This window comes from Herpailurus yagouaroundi, unplaced genomic scaffold (assembly GCF_014898765.1).
Source record: "Herpailurus yagouaroundi ecotype Mexico unplaced genomic scaffold, PumYag 77, whole genome shotgun sequence".
Lineage (NCBI taxonomy): Eukaryota > Metazoa > Chordata > Mammalia > Carnivora > Felidae > Herpailurus > Herpailurus yagouaroundi.
In genome coordinates, this window is record NW_024412388.1 from 38,429,675 (window position 1) to 38,447,037 (window position 17,363).

The following is a 17,363-nucleotide window of genomic DNA, read 5'->3' on the forward strand; positions in this document are numbered from 1 at the left end:
ACATTAAAAAATTTTTTTAAATCTGTTAGTTTAAAAGAATAAAGGATTCATAGTCAAAATATAAAAGTGGAATGAAATGTTGCTTAAATATAATTCACTTAATTTTTTTTTTTAGATGTCACACAAAAAAAACTAACCTTTCAGGTGGTGTACTTTTAAAAACCCCACTAGACCATCAAAGAGCATATTTACATATTTACATTTATATTTACATATTAGAATTTAAAAAAATGAATTAAAGTCAGAAATAACTTTAGGCACACTGAGGTGGCTCAGACGGTTAAACATCCAACTCTTGATTTTGGCTCAGGTCATGACTTCACGATTCTTGAGTCCGAGCCCTGTATCAATCAGACTCTTGTGCTGACAGCACAGAGACTGCGTGGGATTCTCCCTCTCCTCCCCCTCACTCTTCCTCTCTGCCCCTTCCCTGTCCGTGCTCTCTCTCCCCCTCTCTCAAAAATTAATAAACATTTTTAAAGAAAAGAGATAACTTTATATATAATCCCAAAAGGCATTTTGCTTCTACAGGCACTTAAAGCTTAATGTTCTTACTGTTATTAGATATATTTATGAGTAATGTTTATTAATTTGTAGGTCTTTGTTAAAGAAACACTTTTAAGATAAAAATTCTTGGGGCGCCTGGGTGGCTCAGTCAGTTAAGCGTCCGACTTCGGCTCAGGTCATGATCTCGCAGTCCGTGAGTTCGAGCCCCGCGTCGGGCTCTGTGCTGACAGCTCAAAGCCTGGAGCCTGTTTCGGATTCTGTGTGTCTCTCTCTCTGACCCTCCCCCGTTCATGCCCTGTCTCTCTGTGTCTCAAAAATAAATAAACGTTAAAAAAAAAATTAAAAAAAAAAAAGATAAAAATTCTTTGCAAAAATTCAAGAAACTATGAGAATTCTAAGAAGGTCCTTTATTACATATTCTGAAATATTACAGACTCTTAAAATTAGCCAAAGTCTACTTAACTGTCACATGAACACAAGTTCTAAGCTTAAACCATATCAAAAGGCTTCTGTGTGGAAAGATTAGAACTATACAACCCTAAGTTAACTCTCTTCACTTTCAAAGGCCTTCCCATCCTCATCAAATAATGATTTGCTTCAAAGATCCATTATATAAGATTTATCCAAGGGACATAATATCAAAGGGAAGTTACTTGCCATTATAATTTTCAAAAAGGCTAGAAAAAGGGAGTCTTCTTTTTTCATAAAGAAAAGTTGGTCCTCTTTTAACACCCTCCTCTGCCATTTTAGTCCTAATGTCAATTATATCTAAGTTCAATTTGTAGAGTTATTACACTGTCCAGTGTATAAGAAGAAAGGAAATGGGTACTTAAAAGACTTAACATGGCATTCATAATGGAACTTGATCTCTGTCAGGTTTAAAGACTTACAAAAGAATGTTCTTTTACTCTAAGCTAATTTTCCATTTTAGATTGCCAGGCTAACAGTTCAGGAAAAAAAAATTATTAATAGAAGGTAGAAGTGAAAGAAATTTCAAGAATAGTATTTTAGTGAAAGAATAGATTAGATCAGTTTCCAATGGAAATGTTTAAGAGAACACATACATGTCTAATCACAAATGGAGGTTTATCTGTTTCTTTTTTGAATTCATAGGGTCCCAGATTTAAATGGGCCAGCCGCCGCCTGGTGTCTTCAGATAGCTCACACATGCGTCTTTTTGTGTAGGGAGATGGAGAGTGTGATTTTGAAGAAATTGTAGGCTGTTCGTAGTTTTTTGCATTTATGCAATATTTATTTCTCTCAGGTGACTTGGATTTTTTCTTCTGTGATCTTGATGTTCTGCTTTGCAGTCTGCCGTGTGATTTTTCAACTGGAGCCGTATGGTAAATAAATTTATCCTAAATATACGAAATAAAAGTTAACTTAGGCAGAAGACATATGTAGAAATATATGTAGATATATCTATCTATATATAAACTACAGGTAGGAAAAAAATTTAAAAATTAATTTAAAGCACATATAATCTATCAAAGCCAACTAGATTAGTCTTTCCTATCTATCCTAGATAACTCTTTGTCTAGTAGTTAATAAAGTATATGGTATTAAGTCTAGCAAGTCCAATATTTAATCATTTGAAAAATCTAAGAAACAAGGTCAGAAAAATCAGTTTTCAGTATATTAAAAAATGAATGTAAACATTGGTTTATCATTTATAATTAAAAGTATCCAAGTAACTGACTATATAGTTTAAGAGGACTCTCTTTAGTAATGTTACAAATACGCATGGCTAATTAGTTGCTTATGACATCTTTATGGAGAAAACATAAAATAAGTTTCACTTATACTGCTATGATTATATACATACGTATAATGTAAACATCTGAAAAAGCTTTATACATGTTTTCATGAAATGTATTGTTTGGATTATACAAGATGATTAGTATTTTAAGATCTCTTTCAAACCAAAACTTTACAATTTAATGACCAATAGTCATTCCACCTTAATTCTGATACCATATTTTTATAAATGTAAGAAGACATGAAAGACACATATAAATGTTAATGACTAGTATTCTGCTAGTAAAAATGGTTAGCAGTCTAAGTTTTTAAAAACAAATGTTATATTTCCAAACTTTTTTGTGTTATTAGGATAACATTTCATTTAGTCCCTGCCTTATAAGTGCCTTAAAATTTGGATTACTAGTAAATAACATAAGACCTCTTGACTCATTATCTAGAATTATAAGATTTCCAATATTAGAGAAAATGGACAGTGAGAGAATCTTTGTATTTCTAACTTTAATAATTTTAAAAACCTATCAATCCTACCTCCCTCTCTACTTTCTCAACCCCTCCCTTCCCTGCTCGTTAAGGGTATTTATTCTAATAAAATACAAATGTGACATAGAAGGGAAGAGTCAAATATTTTTAAAAAGTAAACAGGAAAAAAATGTATTTTTCCAACTGGAAAAATAAGCCCATGGGTTTCATACAAACCAGCACCATCCGAATATTTCTTCATCTTCCTTCTGCAGCTATTAATATGCTCCCACCTTCTCCCACCTTGTTCAATGACTTCAACAAGTCATTCAGAATTTTTCTACCTTAACACATTTCATCCATCTCTATGACATCACACTGATGCACAGAAGCAGGAATGTTAGCACAGGCAAGGACCTTTGAGGTTTAATAAAATGTTCAAGTAGTGAAGATTTCCAAGACCTTGGACTCAGGCTTCGGTTTCGCAGCTTTAATTACTTTTACTCACCTCATCTTAGATTTCGTCATTGTGCAGATCCACTGCATTCCAAACTCTGAAATCCCTTGCTGACCAAAACTACTTTTCCTCATGGTACTTCTTTTATTCTCGCTGAATCTGCTACTTGCCCTCATCACCTCCTCACTCCCTGGACTCTTTTCTTCAAATCTTCACACATTTTTAATATCTCTTACCTCCAGACACAGATGAACCATAATCATCTCTTTCAACAGTGCTATAAAGTTGCTTTGATTATATCAAATCTAAAATAACTAACCTCATCTTTCTTGGTTACAGTTTACGAATGTTGAATACTAGCAGAGGAAGTTATAAACTAAGATATATCTAGTACAGATACATGCTGTCTAACTCTATCCAATCCTGAATGCATCCTGTTCCTTCCCAGTAGAGCTGAAAATAGTGGTTGTTATATGCTGTTAACACAGTGGGTCCCTCTGACCAACAGGGTAATAGCATGTGACATAAGGAGAGTCTTGAAAAGTGCTCAAGTCTTTTACTCCTTTTTGACAACCATCCTGCCTGCATGTGAATGAGCCAAAATTAGGCTACTAGAAGATGAAAGTATTGTGGCCACGATTCCGGCTAAAATCAAGCCAATTACCAGGAACATAAAGCCCTTCCCAGACCAGAAACTCAGCCAACTGCCAGACAGAGTGAAGCTATCCTAGATCAGTCAGCCCCAGCCTTGCCAGTTCAAACCAAAAGAACCACTCAACCAATACACAGAACTGTGAGAAACATTTTATTTTAAGCCACCAAGTTAGCGTTGCTTTTTACAAAGCAAAACCTACCCGATATAGCAGACTAACACACATATTAATAAAACTACTACTGACATTTAACTAATTCATAATAAAGTCTACCTTTAGTAAGTAAAAAGTGTAAGTAGAAAACTAGTTTTATTTCAGAAATTCACAATAATATGCTTAATTTTTTCAATCCATTCAACTGGTGACAACACATCAATTTGAAAATAATGTGCCAAAAGGAATAGAGATCATTACAAGTATTTGTAAACTTAAATAATTTTATAGTTTCTTTCACTCATTCTCTCTTAAAAACCAAAATGGTTTGTCTTATTCTTATGTTTGAACCTGAAAATGCTGCTTTACAGCCATTAAAATTTTAATTTTAACCAATATTCAGTTTTTTAAAAGTAGATTTATCACATTTTCTTTTTAAAAAAAATTTTTTTTTAACATTTATTTATTTTTGAGACAGAGATAGACACAGCATGAACGGGGGAGGGGCAGAGAGAGAGAGAGGGAGACACAGAATCGGAAGCAGGCTCCAGGCTCTGAGCCATCTGCCCAGAGCCCAACGCGGGGCTTGAACTCGTGGACCGCGAGATCGTGACCTGAGCTGAAGTCGGACGCTTAACCGACTGAGCCACCCAGGCGCCCCTCACATTTTCAAATAAGGGCAAGTAAGATTAAAATCCTGGCTGGTAACATTCAAAATTTTAATGTGTAAGTATATATTCTGTTGTGCCTACCAGACAATGTTTTCTATCTTTTATTTTACTTATTGTCTTCCCTCCCAATTATCTTTAAAAAAACTTCAGTAACAGTCACTAAATTATTTAGTTATATGTTATGTGCCAGACACACTGCATATATTCTCTAATTTAATATTTAAGGCAGCCTGATGAGGAACTTGAACCCAGATCTGATTCTGAGGCATATTTTCTTAAACAATGTCTGACACTGAAGCCTATCCTATTATATCTGTTCAATGAATAACAAATGACAAACACTGAAATAGCAAGTTAAAAAAATAGCAAGTTAAAAAATGGCAAGTTAAAAAACTTCACGGAGGAAAATGTTAATTCCTAAGTCTGATGAAAGTCCTATTGGGGGGATAATTTTACATTTAGAAAGGATTCTTCACCAAGCTGTACACTTAGAACGTGTGTACCTTTCTGAGCATATGCTCTACTTCATACTTTTCTACCCACCCACCAGAAGGGCAGACCCCGATGAGGAGAGAAAAAATTTGTCTGAGTCCGGGTAAAACATTTTTAACAATTTACAAAAATGCACAGTACATATCTCAAAACAAGTCAGTAACATCTCTGCATCTGGCAAGCATAGGTTGTTAGATCTCTACTAGCTGCATTTCAGAGACAAATTAACTATAGCCATACTATGTATCTTGTCAAACAACGTAAGAATGAGCCCCTTAATAATTTCATATAAACCATGCTTTACCTTCTTAGCTTACATCACAGTTATCATCCTTAGCAAATTTACTCTAAAACTGAGAGTACAGTAAATTAACACTCCGCTCTTGCCACCATGGGCCCAGTCCTGCCTCGTTTGGATCCTCAGGGCTTTATATGCTCCTGGCTCCTCATCCATCACAGGCTGTTCATTGTTACCTAATCATAATGCAACTGCATATGAGTGATGCCTAGACATTATTAGATAATTTGTGGACAAGGCAGTAAGATGATCTTGGGGACTCAGTGAAAAGTTAGATTGGAATGAAATACCAAGTCCATATAACTTAGTTGACTAAACGCAGTTTTTACAAATACACAAGGTACTTAGGGTGAAGTGTCCAAGCTTCCCTTAGTCTGATACCATCAGTGTGGCCACCAAACTGAGCAAGAATCATTTAAGGAATGAGAGAGACTCAGGAAACCATACTTACTAAACACCAATATCCCCGCATGAAAACCTCTGGTCACATTTGCTAAAAAGAATCCTCTGAACTTTTTGCAGTCATCTGTAACTCCTATAAGATTTATAGAAGCCTCCCATCTAGCTCTCTGTAAGGCTTCTTGATCTCAACATCTCTCTGGCAGACTGATTTCTTTGCATTAAAAAAAAAAAAAGGCCCATGGCATTACAAATGATAATTGCATCGTGGCACCGCCTATCATGTGTACCAAACTCTTCACTCTCACATTTAAGATGCAACTGAACTGCTAAATACCTTTGATAATTGTTTTGCTTACACTCCAGATTGACCCAAAAAAATGAAATGAGCTACGGTCAAAATGAAAGCATAATTCTCTCAAATGCCCATAACTATCAACAAATAAGTTAAACCATTAAATAATTTAAATAAATGATTTGAAGGGCGCCTGGGTGGCTCAGTGGGTTAAGTGTCTGACTTTGGCTCAGGTCATGATCTCACGGTTTGTGAGTTCGAGCTCCGTGTCAGGCTCTGTGCTGACAGCTTGGCGGAGCCCAGAGCCTGCTTTGTATTCTGTGTGTGTGTCTCTCTCTCTGGCCCTCCCCTGCTCACACTTTGTCTCTCTCTGTCTCTCAAAAGAAATGAATAAACGTTTAAAAAAAATTTATAAATAAATAAATAAATAAATAAATAAATAAATAAATAAAAGATTTGAACCTGAGTGCGGCACTTCCTCGAGCTTATCAGACATTCAGTTATCACTGAGGTCGTAGAAAATTCCAGCTTTGGAGCAATTCCCTGAGTAAAAAAAAAATAATAAAAAAAGGTATTATTAATTATTTCAATTTCTGAAAAAATAGAACTATTAGTGATAAAACCATGACCTGAAGTAACAAACACTTATCAAGACTTAGCCACTTCATTTGTTAGTTTGACCTTCCTACTAAAACTAAAGACAACACAGTGATGCTAAATGTTAGCAAGTAACAGTTTCATTGCTGATGATTCCCTTACAAGTGATTATATTACCTTTATGTAAAACAGAATGCTTTTTCCATTTTCCAGTATTTCCCTGTCAAATTATTCTAAGATTTTTAAACTATGATACAATAATACTAAAGTCAGAAATATATAAAAACACTTAATGGATTTGAGCTCTTTTTACTTTTACAAATTAACTTACTTAACTACACAATCAAGAAGTACTTTGGTGGCACTTAGGTGGGTTAGTTGGTTAAGCATCTGACTCTTGATTTCGGCTCAGGTGGTGACCTCATTGTTCGTGAGATCCAGCCCCGCACTGGGGCTCTGCGCTATTAGCTTGCAGTGCTTGGCATTCTCCCTCTCCTCTATCTCTCTGCCGCTCCCTCCTCCTCCTCCTGCTTGTGCTCTCTCTCTCTCTCTCTCTTTTTCAAAATAAATAAACTTAAAAAAAATACTTTGGACACTCTCCTCATGTTAAAAAAAATTACACCTTGTAGATATGCAGTTCTTGAAACAGAAGAGAGATAAGTCTCTACCAACTCCGCCAACATTTCTCCCCTTAATGTATGAGTTACATTCAGATCTATGAATGAATCTGGCTTCTATTGCTCGCAACATTTCAAACATCAGCTTTAACGCTGTTTTGAAATAAGTGGAGACAAATGGTAAAATTCAAAGGAACAGTCACAAAGCACCTGCCGAAATATTTGGAAGCACACAAATCACACATTCACCAAAACATGAAAAGATATTGTGTATGCCCAGTGCAACTTCATTCTAATGTAGAAGTCAGATATTCGTCCTCTACAAACCCAGCCTTTGACCTACTAACTTGAGAATTTCAAACATCACACATTACAGAAAAGGTAAATATGAGTTGCCTGACAATTAACCAAATGATTGTTTTTCTGCAATCCTCTTTTATTAATGATGCCCACCATGCCTATTTATTAGTTATCTATTGCTACACAGCATATTACTTAGTAGTTTATAACGAATGTATGTGCTTATTATTTCACATACTTTCTATGGGTCAGGAATCTGGCAGAAGCTGAACTGGGTGGTTCTTGGCTCAAAATCTCTCATGAGATTGCAGTCAAGATGTTTGGGCTGCCGTTATCTGAAGGTTTACCGGGGGCAAGAGGATCTGCTTCCTAAGAAGGCTCATTCACACAGCTGTTGGCTGGAGGCCTCAGTTCTTTTCTAGTTTTTAGCAAGAGGACTCAGCTCCTCAACACGTAAACATCCTGAGTGTCTTCATGACACGGCAGCTAAGTTCTCCCAAAGCAAAGCAAGGAGAAAGCCACAATTGTTATTATGACTTACTCATCTAAGTCTAACACTGTCACATCTCATTGTATTCATTACAGCCCTGAAGTACAGCCCACACTCAAGGACAAAGGAGTTAGACTTCCTTTTCAGCGGAGGAATATCAAACATTTGTGGACATATTTTATTTCATTTTTTTAAAAATTTTTAAATGTTTGTTTATTTTTGAGAAAGAGAGAGAGAAAGAGAGACAGAGCGAGCGGGGAAGGGGCAGAGAGAGGAGACACAGAGTCAGAAGCAGGCTCCAGGCTCTCAGCTATCAGCATGGAGCACGACACAGGGCTCAAACTCACAAATGGTGAGATCACGACCTGAGCCAAAGTCAGACACTTAACCACCTGAGCCACCCAGGCGCCCCTCATTTCATTTTTAATGTTTTTATTTATTTTTGAGAGAAAGAGAGACAGAGTGTGAGCAGGGGAGGGACACAGAGGGAGGGAGACACAGAATCTGAAGCAGGATCCAGGCTCTGAGCTATCAGCACAGAGCCTGACACGGGGCTCAAACCCACATGAGATCATGAGATCTCATGACCTGAACCGAAGTCAGATGCCACCCAGGTGCCCCATGGTGGACTTATTTTAAAACCACCACTCTACCCTCTGACCACAAGTTACTTAGACTCCTTTCATGTGTAAACTAAACTCATGCCCTATAAAGAAAAAAGAAAAAAAGAAAAGGGAAAGAAAGCAAGCAAAGCAAAGCAAAGTCTCATCCTTTTACAACTTCAGCTTGAAATCCAGGATGTTGGCATCTAAGTCAAGTCCTTATTCAACCTCCACAGATGTGGTTCTTTAAGAGCAGTTCTGACAATACAGTCCCTCACAGTTGGAAGACTTGTGAACCAAAGAGACAAGATGTCTGCCCCACATATACCCAAAATACACATGTACAGCAGGCATAGGATAACCACTACAGATATTCTTATTCACAAAAGGAGAAAACAAGAGGCAAACAGGAATCACTGGTCCATTGAAATTCTAAAATCCAGCCAGGAAAATGTTAGAAGTTCCTTGATTAGAAGTTTAGCCCTGTTCCTGATCAGAAATAACTATTCTCTGGGCTCCTCTGGGCTCTTGCTTCCATCCTCTAAATTATCATTCCTTCTCAATGAGAGGTAGACCATATGTTAGAGCTGCACAGTGTTCTGAGTGTGAGTCCTGTCAACAGAATTCTGGGGGTCCAATTTTCATTTTGTGAGGTCTCTCTGCATTTCAGACCAAGCTGGAGGTATTTCCAACAATATAATGCTCTTTATTTTTTTTTTTAATTTTTTAACATTTATTTATTTTTGAGACAGAGAGAGAGAGAGAGAGAGAGAGAGAGAGAGAGCATGAACAGGGGAGGGTCAGAGAAAGAGGGAGACACAGAATCTGAAACAGGCTCCAGGCTCTGAGCTGTCAGCAAAGAGCCCGACGTGGGGCTCAAACCCACGGACCGTGAGATCATGACCTGAGCCGGAGTCGGACGCTTAACCGACTGAGCCACCCAGGCACCCCAGTATAATGCTCTTTAAAAACATGTGTGGTTCTCCTATGAATCTTATTGCAGGTCACTCCATTAGACCAAAGCTGCACACTTCTCTCCACTGGGCTTCTGCTGAGACTGCCCTTACGCATCTTCAAAAAAACCTGATATTCGATTAAATTATTTTCTAAGACAACATCTTGGATCTTTCTGAGATTTTAATGAAGAATTATATAGTCACACCCTAGGTTTCACCATCAGACCACAATTTCCCAAAAGTGCCTGGAATGATTTTTGCTCAGAAGTCAACCCTTAATTTTAGCATTATCTGCCATTGGGAAAAGTGGGGAATCTTCAGAAACAGTAAGTTCAACTCCTTTTTGCTAAACAGCCTTTCCTTTTGCTTATCTCTCTCCTCTCATACTTTGCTATAAAGCAGCAAGAGAAAACCAAGCAGACCCTCTAACAATCTATCTGAAAGTCTTAGACCACTCATTTCCTTAAATATTTCTCTACATTACTGCAGATGACTATATGGCTAAATTTTCTGCCATTACATCACAAAGATTCCTCTTTTTATTTATTATTTATTATCTATTTTTAATTTTTTTAATGTTTATTTACTTTTGAGAGAGAGAGTATGAGCAGGGCAGGGGCAGAGAGAAAGAGTGAGACACAGAATCTGAAGCAGGCTCCAGGCTCCAAGCTTTCAGCACAGAGCCTGATGTGGGGCTCAAACTCAAGAACAGTGAGATAATGACCTGAGCCAAAGTCAGATGCTTAGCCAACTGAGCCACCCAGATGCCCCCATAAAGATTCCTTTTAACCCTAATTCCAATAACATTTACCTTACTTTCTGCAAGCACACATCTGACAGTTTCTTCAAGACCTTTCAAGCTTTTACAAACATTCTAGCAAAGCCTTCCCAGCTTCTGCCCTCTCTGTACAGTTGCTTGAGTATCTTCACACATGGCAGTTGGCTTAGCCCAAAGTAAGCGATACAAGGGTGAGTACAAGAAGAAAGCCACAATGCATTTAAAGACCTGGTCTCCAAGGTCCAATACTGTCACTTCACCACATTTTATCTGTTAGAGTCACTAAGTATAGTCTGTAGAATTAGCTCCAACTTTGGAAGAGAGAAGTATCAAATCATTTGTGGACATATTTTATAACTACCATAGCCTGGATTGCAACTTATCACTTTACCCTTCCCCATATATTGCTGGTCACATAGTAAATACTCAGTGTTTTAGCCATTATTTTCACTGAGCATTCAAAACCATTGTGTTGGGGTTCTCTGGGAAAACAGAACTAATAGGAGAGGGAGGGAGAGAAAGAGAGAGAGAGCGCGCAAGATTTATTTTAAGGAATTGGCTCATGCAATTATGAGAGTGGCAAGTCCAAAATCCAGAGGGCAATCCAGAGGCTAGCAACTCAGACAAAAGTTGATATCACAGTCTTGTGTGTGAAATCTGTATGCAAGCTAGCCGGGTAAAATTTAGGTTGTATCAGGGCGCCTGGGTGGCGCAGTCGGTCAAGGGTCCGACTTCAGCCAGGTCACGATCTCGCGGTCCGTGAGTTCGAGCCCCGCATCAGGCTCTGGGCTGATGGCTCAGAGCCTGGAGCCTGTTTCCGATTCTGTGTCTCCCTCTCTCTCTGCCCCTACCCCGTTCATGCTCTGTCTCTCTCTGTCCCAAAAATAAATAAACGTTGAAAAAAAAAATTTTTTTTTAAATTTAGGTTGTATCTCTACATTATAGTTTTGAGGCAGAATCCCTTATTGTTTGGGAAACCTTAGGTTTTGCTCTTCAGGCCTTCAACTAATTGGATGAGATCCACCTACATTGTCAATGGTAATCTCCTATACTTAAAGCCAACTGTTTGTAAACATTAATTACATCTACAAAATACTTTCACAGTAACATCTAGACTAGAGTTTGACGAAACAACTGGGCACCATAACCTAACCAAGTTGATGCCTAAAATTAATCATCACTCCATCTCAAATGTCAGTTCCTCTATGATGTCTATAAGATGTAATTCATTCATTCAATTCAATCAAGAGGCATTTGAGTACCTATTCCATGCAAAGTACTGCGTGAACACTTAAATTTAAAGAAGAGAAAGCCACAGATCCTGTTTCTATGGAGTTCACAGTCTAAAGGAGACTATCATCATCATCACCACTGTCATGATCTCCACAGCCATCATCATATCACTAACATTTATTGAGTGTTCTCTGTGCCAGGTACTGCTACAACCATTTACAAGGTTTCATTAATCCACCCAACAGCCTTATGATATCTTAATATTATAGTGCTTTGCTTCAAATTTAGTCAGGTAGTCTGTGAGAGTGCCAGGATTTAATCTCAGATGTGACTGAATTCTTGCCACAGCAATGGGTTCAGGAAGACAGCCTAAGACTCAGACAGATGTCATAAGAATTCTGAGGAAGGGTACACTGTTGTCTGCCAGGACAACAAACTACTGATTGGAGTGTTTTATCCATTCACATTTAAAAACACTGGATACGACTAGATTTATATCTGCCGTTTTGCTGTTCAGTTTATACACATACCATGTATCTTTTGATTCTTCCATTCATTCTAGGGGTCTCACCTGTATATACATAGCTTAGTGGTCATCCTATGAACCTGTAAGGGTTCCACTCTGTTGATTATCTGTGTGTGGCTTGGGGAATACATTCAAAGACACAGCCAGATCTGTAGTTTCTACCGAGTTTCACTTTTTGCTGGGCTCGCACTGTCTCTCGTTTGCATATGCATAGTTTCACAGTCAGCCAGGAATGAGTGGAGAGCTGACCTCAGCCCTCCCTTACTTCTCTGTGAAATTGCTCCCTTACTTCTGTGAACCTTCTGGCAGATGGCTGCTCAATCTAACTGGAACAGCCTTCGGCCTATCAAAACTATGTGGTTTCTTCATCCATTTGCATCCAAATCCACCACATTTAGTTGGTGAAGACACACTGTTTGCCCTTAGGATTCTGACACCAATTCCCATGTGTGGGTTTTCCAACATCAGCAAGCAATTCTCTGTGACACCAGATAGGGGTCCTATAATTTAACTCAGTTCTAACACTACATGGGGATAGTATCAGATCCCACAGGTTAAGGATCAGTCCTACGAGACTGTACCCACCCCACTTCAGATGTCATCCCAACTCTAGGTTGTCGCCTGTGTTTCTGACCAATCAGCTATAATTTGGAGGTCTCCATGCCCTTCTCCCCTGGTTCAATTAATTGGCTAGAGAGGCTCACAAAACCCAGGAAAATAGTTTACTGTTTACCAATTTATTATAAATGAATATGATAAAGGATACAGCTGAACATCCAGATGGAAGAGATTCATAGAGCAAAGTAGGTGGGAAGGGACATGGAGCTCCCATGCCCTCTCTAGGCACACAACTCTCGCAGCACCTGCCTCAGACGTTCACCTAAGAGCTCTCTAAACCAAACCCCTATGGGTTTTTGTGGAGGCTTCAGTACTATATCCACAATTGATTAATTACTGGCCATTAGTGTTTTAATGCAATCTCCAGCCTCATATACCCTCCCCACAGGTCAGGGTGCTGAAAGTTCCAACCCTCTAACACATGTTTGTTCTCCCTGGCAATTAACCCTCATCCTTAGGCTATCTAGGGGCCTTTCAAAAGTTACCTCAAAAACATAACAAAACAAGTAAAACACCTTTATTGCTCCTACCACTTAGAAAATTCCAAGGGTTTTGGAAGTTCTGTGCCAGAAAAAGGATAAAACCAAATATATATTTCTTAGATCAATGAAACAGAATAGAGAACCCAGAAATGGACCCACAAATGTATGGCCAACTAATCTTTCACAAAACAGGAAAGAATATCCAATGGAATAAAGACAGTCTCTTTAGCAAGTGGTGTTGGGAAAACTGTACAGCAACATGCAGAAAAATGAACCTGGACCACTTTCTTACCCATACAAAAATAAACTCAAAATAGATGAAAGACCTAAACATAAGACAGGAAGCCATCAAAATTCTAGAGGAGAAAGTAGGTTAACAACCTCTCTGACCTCGTCCATAGAAACTTCTTACTTGACATGTCTCCAGAAGCAAGGGAAACAAAAACAAAAAATGAACTATTGGGACCATCATCTGGACAGTGAAGGAAACAACCACAAAACTAAAAGGCAACCAACAGAATGGGAGAAGATATTTGCAAATGACATTTCAGATAAAGGGTTAGTATCCAATATCTATAAAGAACGTATCAAACTCAACACCCCAAAAATAAATAATCCAGTGAAGAAATGGGCAAAAGACAAGAATAGACACTTTTCCAAAGAGGACATCCAGATGGCCAACCGACACATGAAAAAATACTCAACATCACTCATCGTCAGGGAAATACAAATTAAAACCACAATGAGGTATCACCTCATACCAGTTAGAATGGCTAAAATTAACAACTCAGGCAACAACAGATGCTGGTGAGGATGCGGAGAAAGAGGATCTCTTTTGCACTGCCAGTGGGAATGCAAACTAGTGCGGCCACTCTGGAAAACGGTATGGAGGTTCCTCAAAAAGTTAAAAATAGAACTACCCTACAACCCAGCAACTGCACTACTACTAAGGGATACAGGTGTGCTGTTTCGAAGGGGCACATGTACCCCAATGTTTATAGCAGCGCTATTGACAATAGCCAAAATATGGAAAGAGCCCAAATGTCCATCGACAGATGAATGGATAAAGAAGATGTGTTATAAAAAAAAAAAAAAAAAAGAAGATGTGGTATGTATATATACAATGGAGTATTACTCAGCAGTCAAAAAGAATGAAATCTTGCCATTTGCAACTATGTGGATGGAACTAGAGGGTATTATGCTAAGCGAAATAAGTCAGAGAAAGACAAATATCATATGACTTCACTCATATGAGGAATTTAAAATACAAAACAGATGAACATAAGGGAAGGGAAGCAAAAATAATATAAAAGCAAGGAGAGGGACAAAACATAAGAGACTCTTAAATATGGAGAACAAACAGAGGGTTACTGGAGGGGTTTGGAGGGGCAATGTGCTAAATGGGTAAGGGGCATTATGGAGGACACTTATTGTGAAGAGCACTGGGTGTTATACATAGGGAGGAATCACTGGAACCTACTCCTGAAATCATTATTGCACTATATGCTAACTGACTTGGATGTAAATTAAAAATAAATAAATATTTTTTAAAAATTACAATATCACAGTCTTACTGCCCAAACCTGATTCCGACCCCTCTGGCAGCAGAGCTGTTGATTTTTCTGCCCAACCCCAGGACTGGTGAAGCTACAATTTCTCACTGGCCAAGTAGGGTATGGAAGCTGTCTCAGGCAAGAAGGCCACATGTTCCTGCCATTTTTATCCAAATCTTTAGCCATTATTTAAGTATAAACACTTAATCTGTCTTCTTTTTTCAATTCCAGTTAGTTAACATACAGTGTAATATTAGTTTCAGGTGTACAATACAGTGATTCAACACTTGCTAATAACCTTAAACAGGCTTAATCTGTCTTAATTGCCAGTTTTCAGTGTCCTAAAACTGGTGCTTATGACAATTTTGTCCAGTTTTATACTTATTTTGTATGGAGAGAGGAATAGTCAACCTCTTCACACCACCATTACCAGAAGTAATTATATGTATGTGTATACATATATATGTGTGTGTGTGTGTGTGTGTGTGTGTGTATGTATTTTTTGTCTTAGTAATCCAACATCTGAATGTATGTAAAAGTAACCCAAAGTAAATGAAGAAGATACCTATTAACGGTCCATACTTTTATGTTTATATTGTCAATTTGGTATAATATAGCCTTTTAAATTTCTTTCAAAACACCGTAAATTTTTTTAAATGTTTATTTACCTTTGAGAGAGAGAAAGACAGAGCATGCATAGGGGAGGGGCAGAGAGAGAGGGAGACAGAATCTGAGGCAGGCTCCAGACTGCATGCTGTCAGCACAGAACCTGACATGGGGCTTGAACTCACCAACCATGAGATAATGACCTGAGCTGAAGTCAGATGTTTAACCAACTGAGCCACCCAGGTACCCTCAAAACACCATAATGTTAAAATCAGATTTTTTTTTTCATTGCAGGCTTCCATACATTTGCTGAAACACTCTTTGAAGGTTTTTATAATAGAAGATAGCTAACTGACACTGAAAATATCTCAAAGGAAGTATATTTTCATAGATTTACTAGTCAACTTTTACACTTCCAGCAAGCTGAAGTTGCTATTTCCAAGGACAGAGCATATCATAAATCTAGACCTACAGGGAAAACTATTTAATTCACCATATTGGCTCATATATCACCCCATTTCCCTTACTCAAACAACTTAAACATTTTATTTTTTTTTTTATTTAAAAAAAATTTTTTTTTCAACGTTTATTTATTTTTGGGACAGAGAGAGACAAAGCATGAACGGGGGAGGGGCAGAGAGAGAGGGAGACACAGAATCGGAAACAGGCTCCAGGCTCTGAGCCATCAGCCCAGAGCCTGACGCGGGGCTCGAACTCAAGGACCGCGAGATCATGACCTGGCTGAAGTCGGACGCTTAACCGACTGCGCCACCCAGGCGCCCCTAAACATTTTATAAAATTAGTAAAAAAATGTTTGCCCAAATTATTTGAACCTATACATCTTTTGCTTTTTTCTTCTTTGAAATAGCAGGGTCTTCTCTCAGCTTCTCTAAGTGGAAGACATTTTCAGGGATAAAAATATGTGTAAATCACCCAACAAAAGTTGAACGGAGTTGGAGGAAAGGATGGAAGAATTGGCTATCACATTGTAGCTTTCACATTTAGTTATATGAATATATATTTCCATGACATGAACATACAACAATCTATCCAAACTCCTACTAATGAACATTTAAATTATTGCAATTTTTCACTATTATGAACCATGCTATCAGTGAACACCCCTAGAAAATCTCTTAGTATACCAGACAGAATACATCCCCCAGGTACACACCTAGAAGGCAACAGGCTATGAGAATCTTTGCCTTTATTAGATAATTCTGAACTGTGGTAGTTTTCACACTTCTGATAGTGTCAGATTTTATTAAATTTTACCAATCTTACGGCTACAAAAATGAAATCATATGGTTTTTTTCATTTGGATTTCCCCATATGCTGATGAGATTCAGCACCTTTTCAAATGTTTATTGGTCATTCTTCTGAGGGAATAATAAAGAAAAGAGAAAAGAGAGATAGGGAATGTGGGGAGGCAGGACGCAGGTGGCAGAAGGAAAAAAGAGAACTCTGAATAATACAAGGCAAAATAACACTTGTTAATTCTAGATGAAAGATGCATAGGTTCTGTTATATCATTTTCATTCAGATTTATGTTTAAAATAACATCATAATTTCATTAAAAATTAGGTTTTGAACCAAATTAAACTTTGAATCAGTTCTTCACATTTCAGGTATTAAAGGCTATATGGTGCTTTTAACAGTGATCCCATATCACAAATTGATTCCGAAAATAGTAAGCACTTACTCGAAGGCCAGAAATCTTCCTCATGGTAACCTGGCGGTTTGAATCATGGTGTCCAGAAATTTGGTTTGGACCCGGGAACATGAAATCTCGTGTATTTTCATCATATGTAGACAGTGTTTCACCCACTACAAAAAAGATATACTATGACTCAAACTATA

The 17,363-nt window shown here is 37.9% G+C and overlaps 1 protein-coding gene across 3 annotated transcripts in view; it reads right to left on the minus strand.

Annotated features, from left to right (window-relative positions):
- The window catches only part of SPATA6 (spermatogenesis associated 6), a 152,002-nt gene that overhangs the window by 83,028 nt on the left and 51,611 nt on the right, over nucleotides 1-17,363 (minus strand). For all 3 annotated transcript variants that reach the window (XM_040470167.1, XM_040470166.1, XM_040470168.1), the window contains exons 5-7: nucleotides 17,206-17,330; nucleotides 6,608-6,688; nucleotides 1,572-1,865 (exon numbers count right to left, since the gene is read on the minus strand). In XM_040470167.1, the coding sequence (XP_040326101.1) occupies nucleotides 1,572-1,865; nucleotides 6,608-6,688; nucleotides 17,206-17,330 (500 nt within the window). The remainder of the gene's footprint in view (nucleotides 1-1,571; nucleotides 1,866-6,607; nucleotides 6,689-17,205; nucleotides 17,331-17,363) is intronic.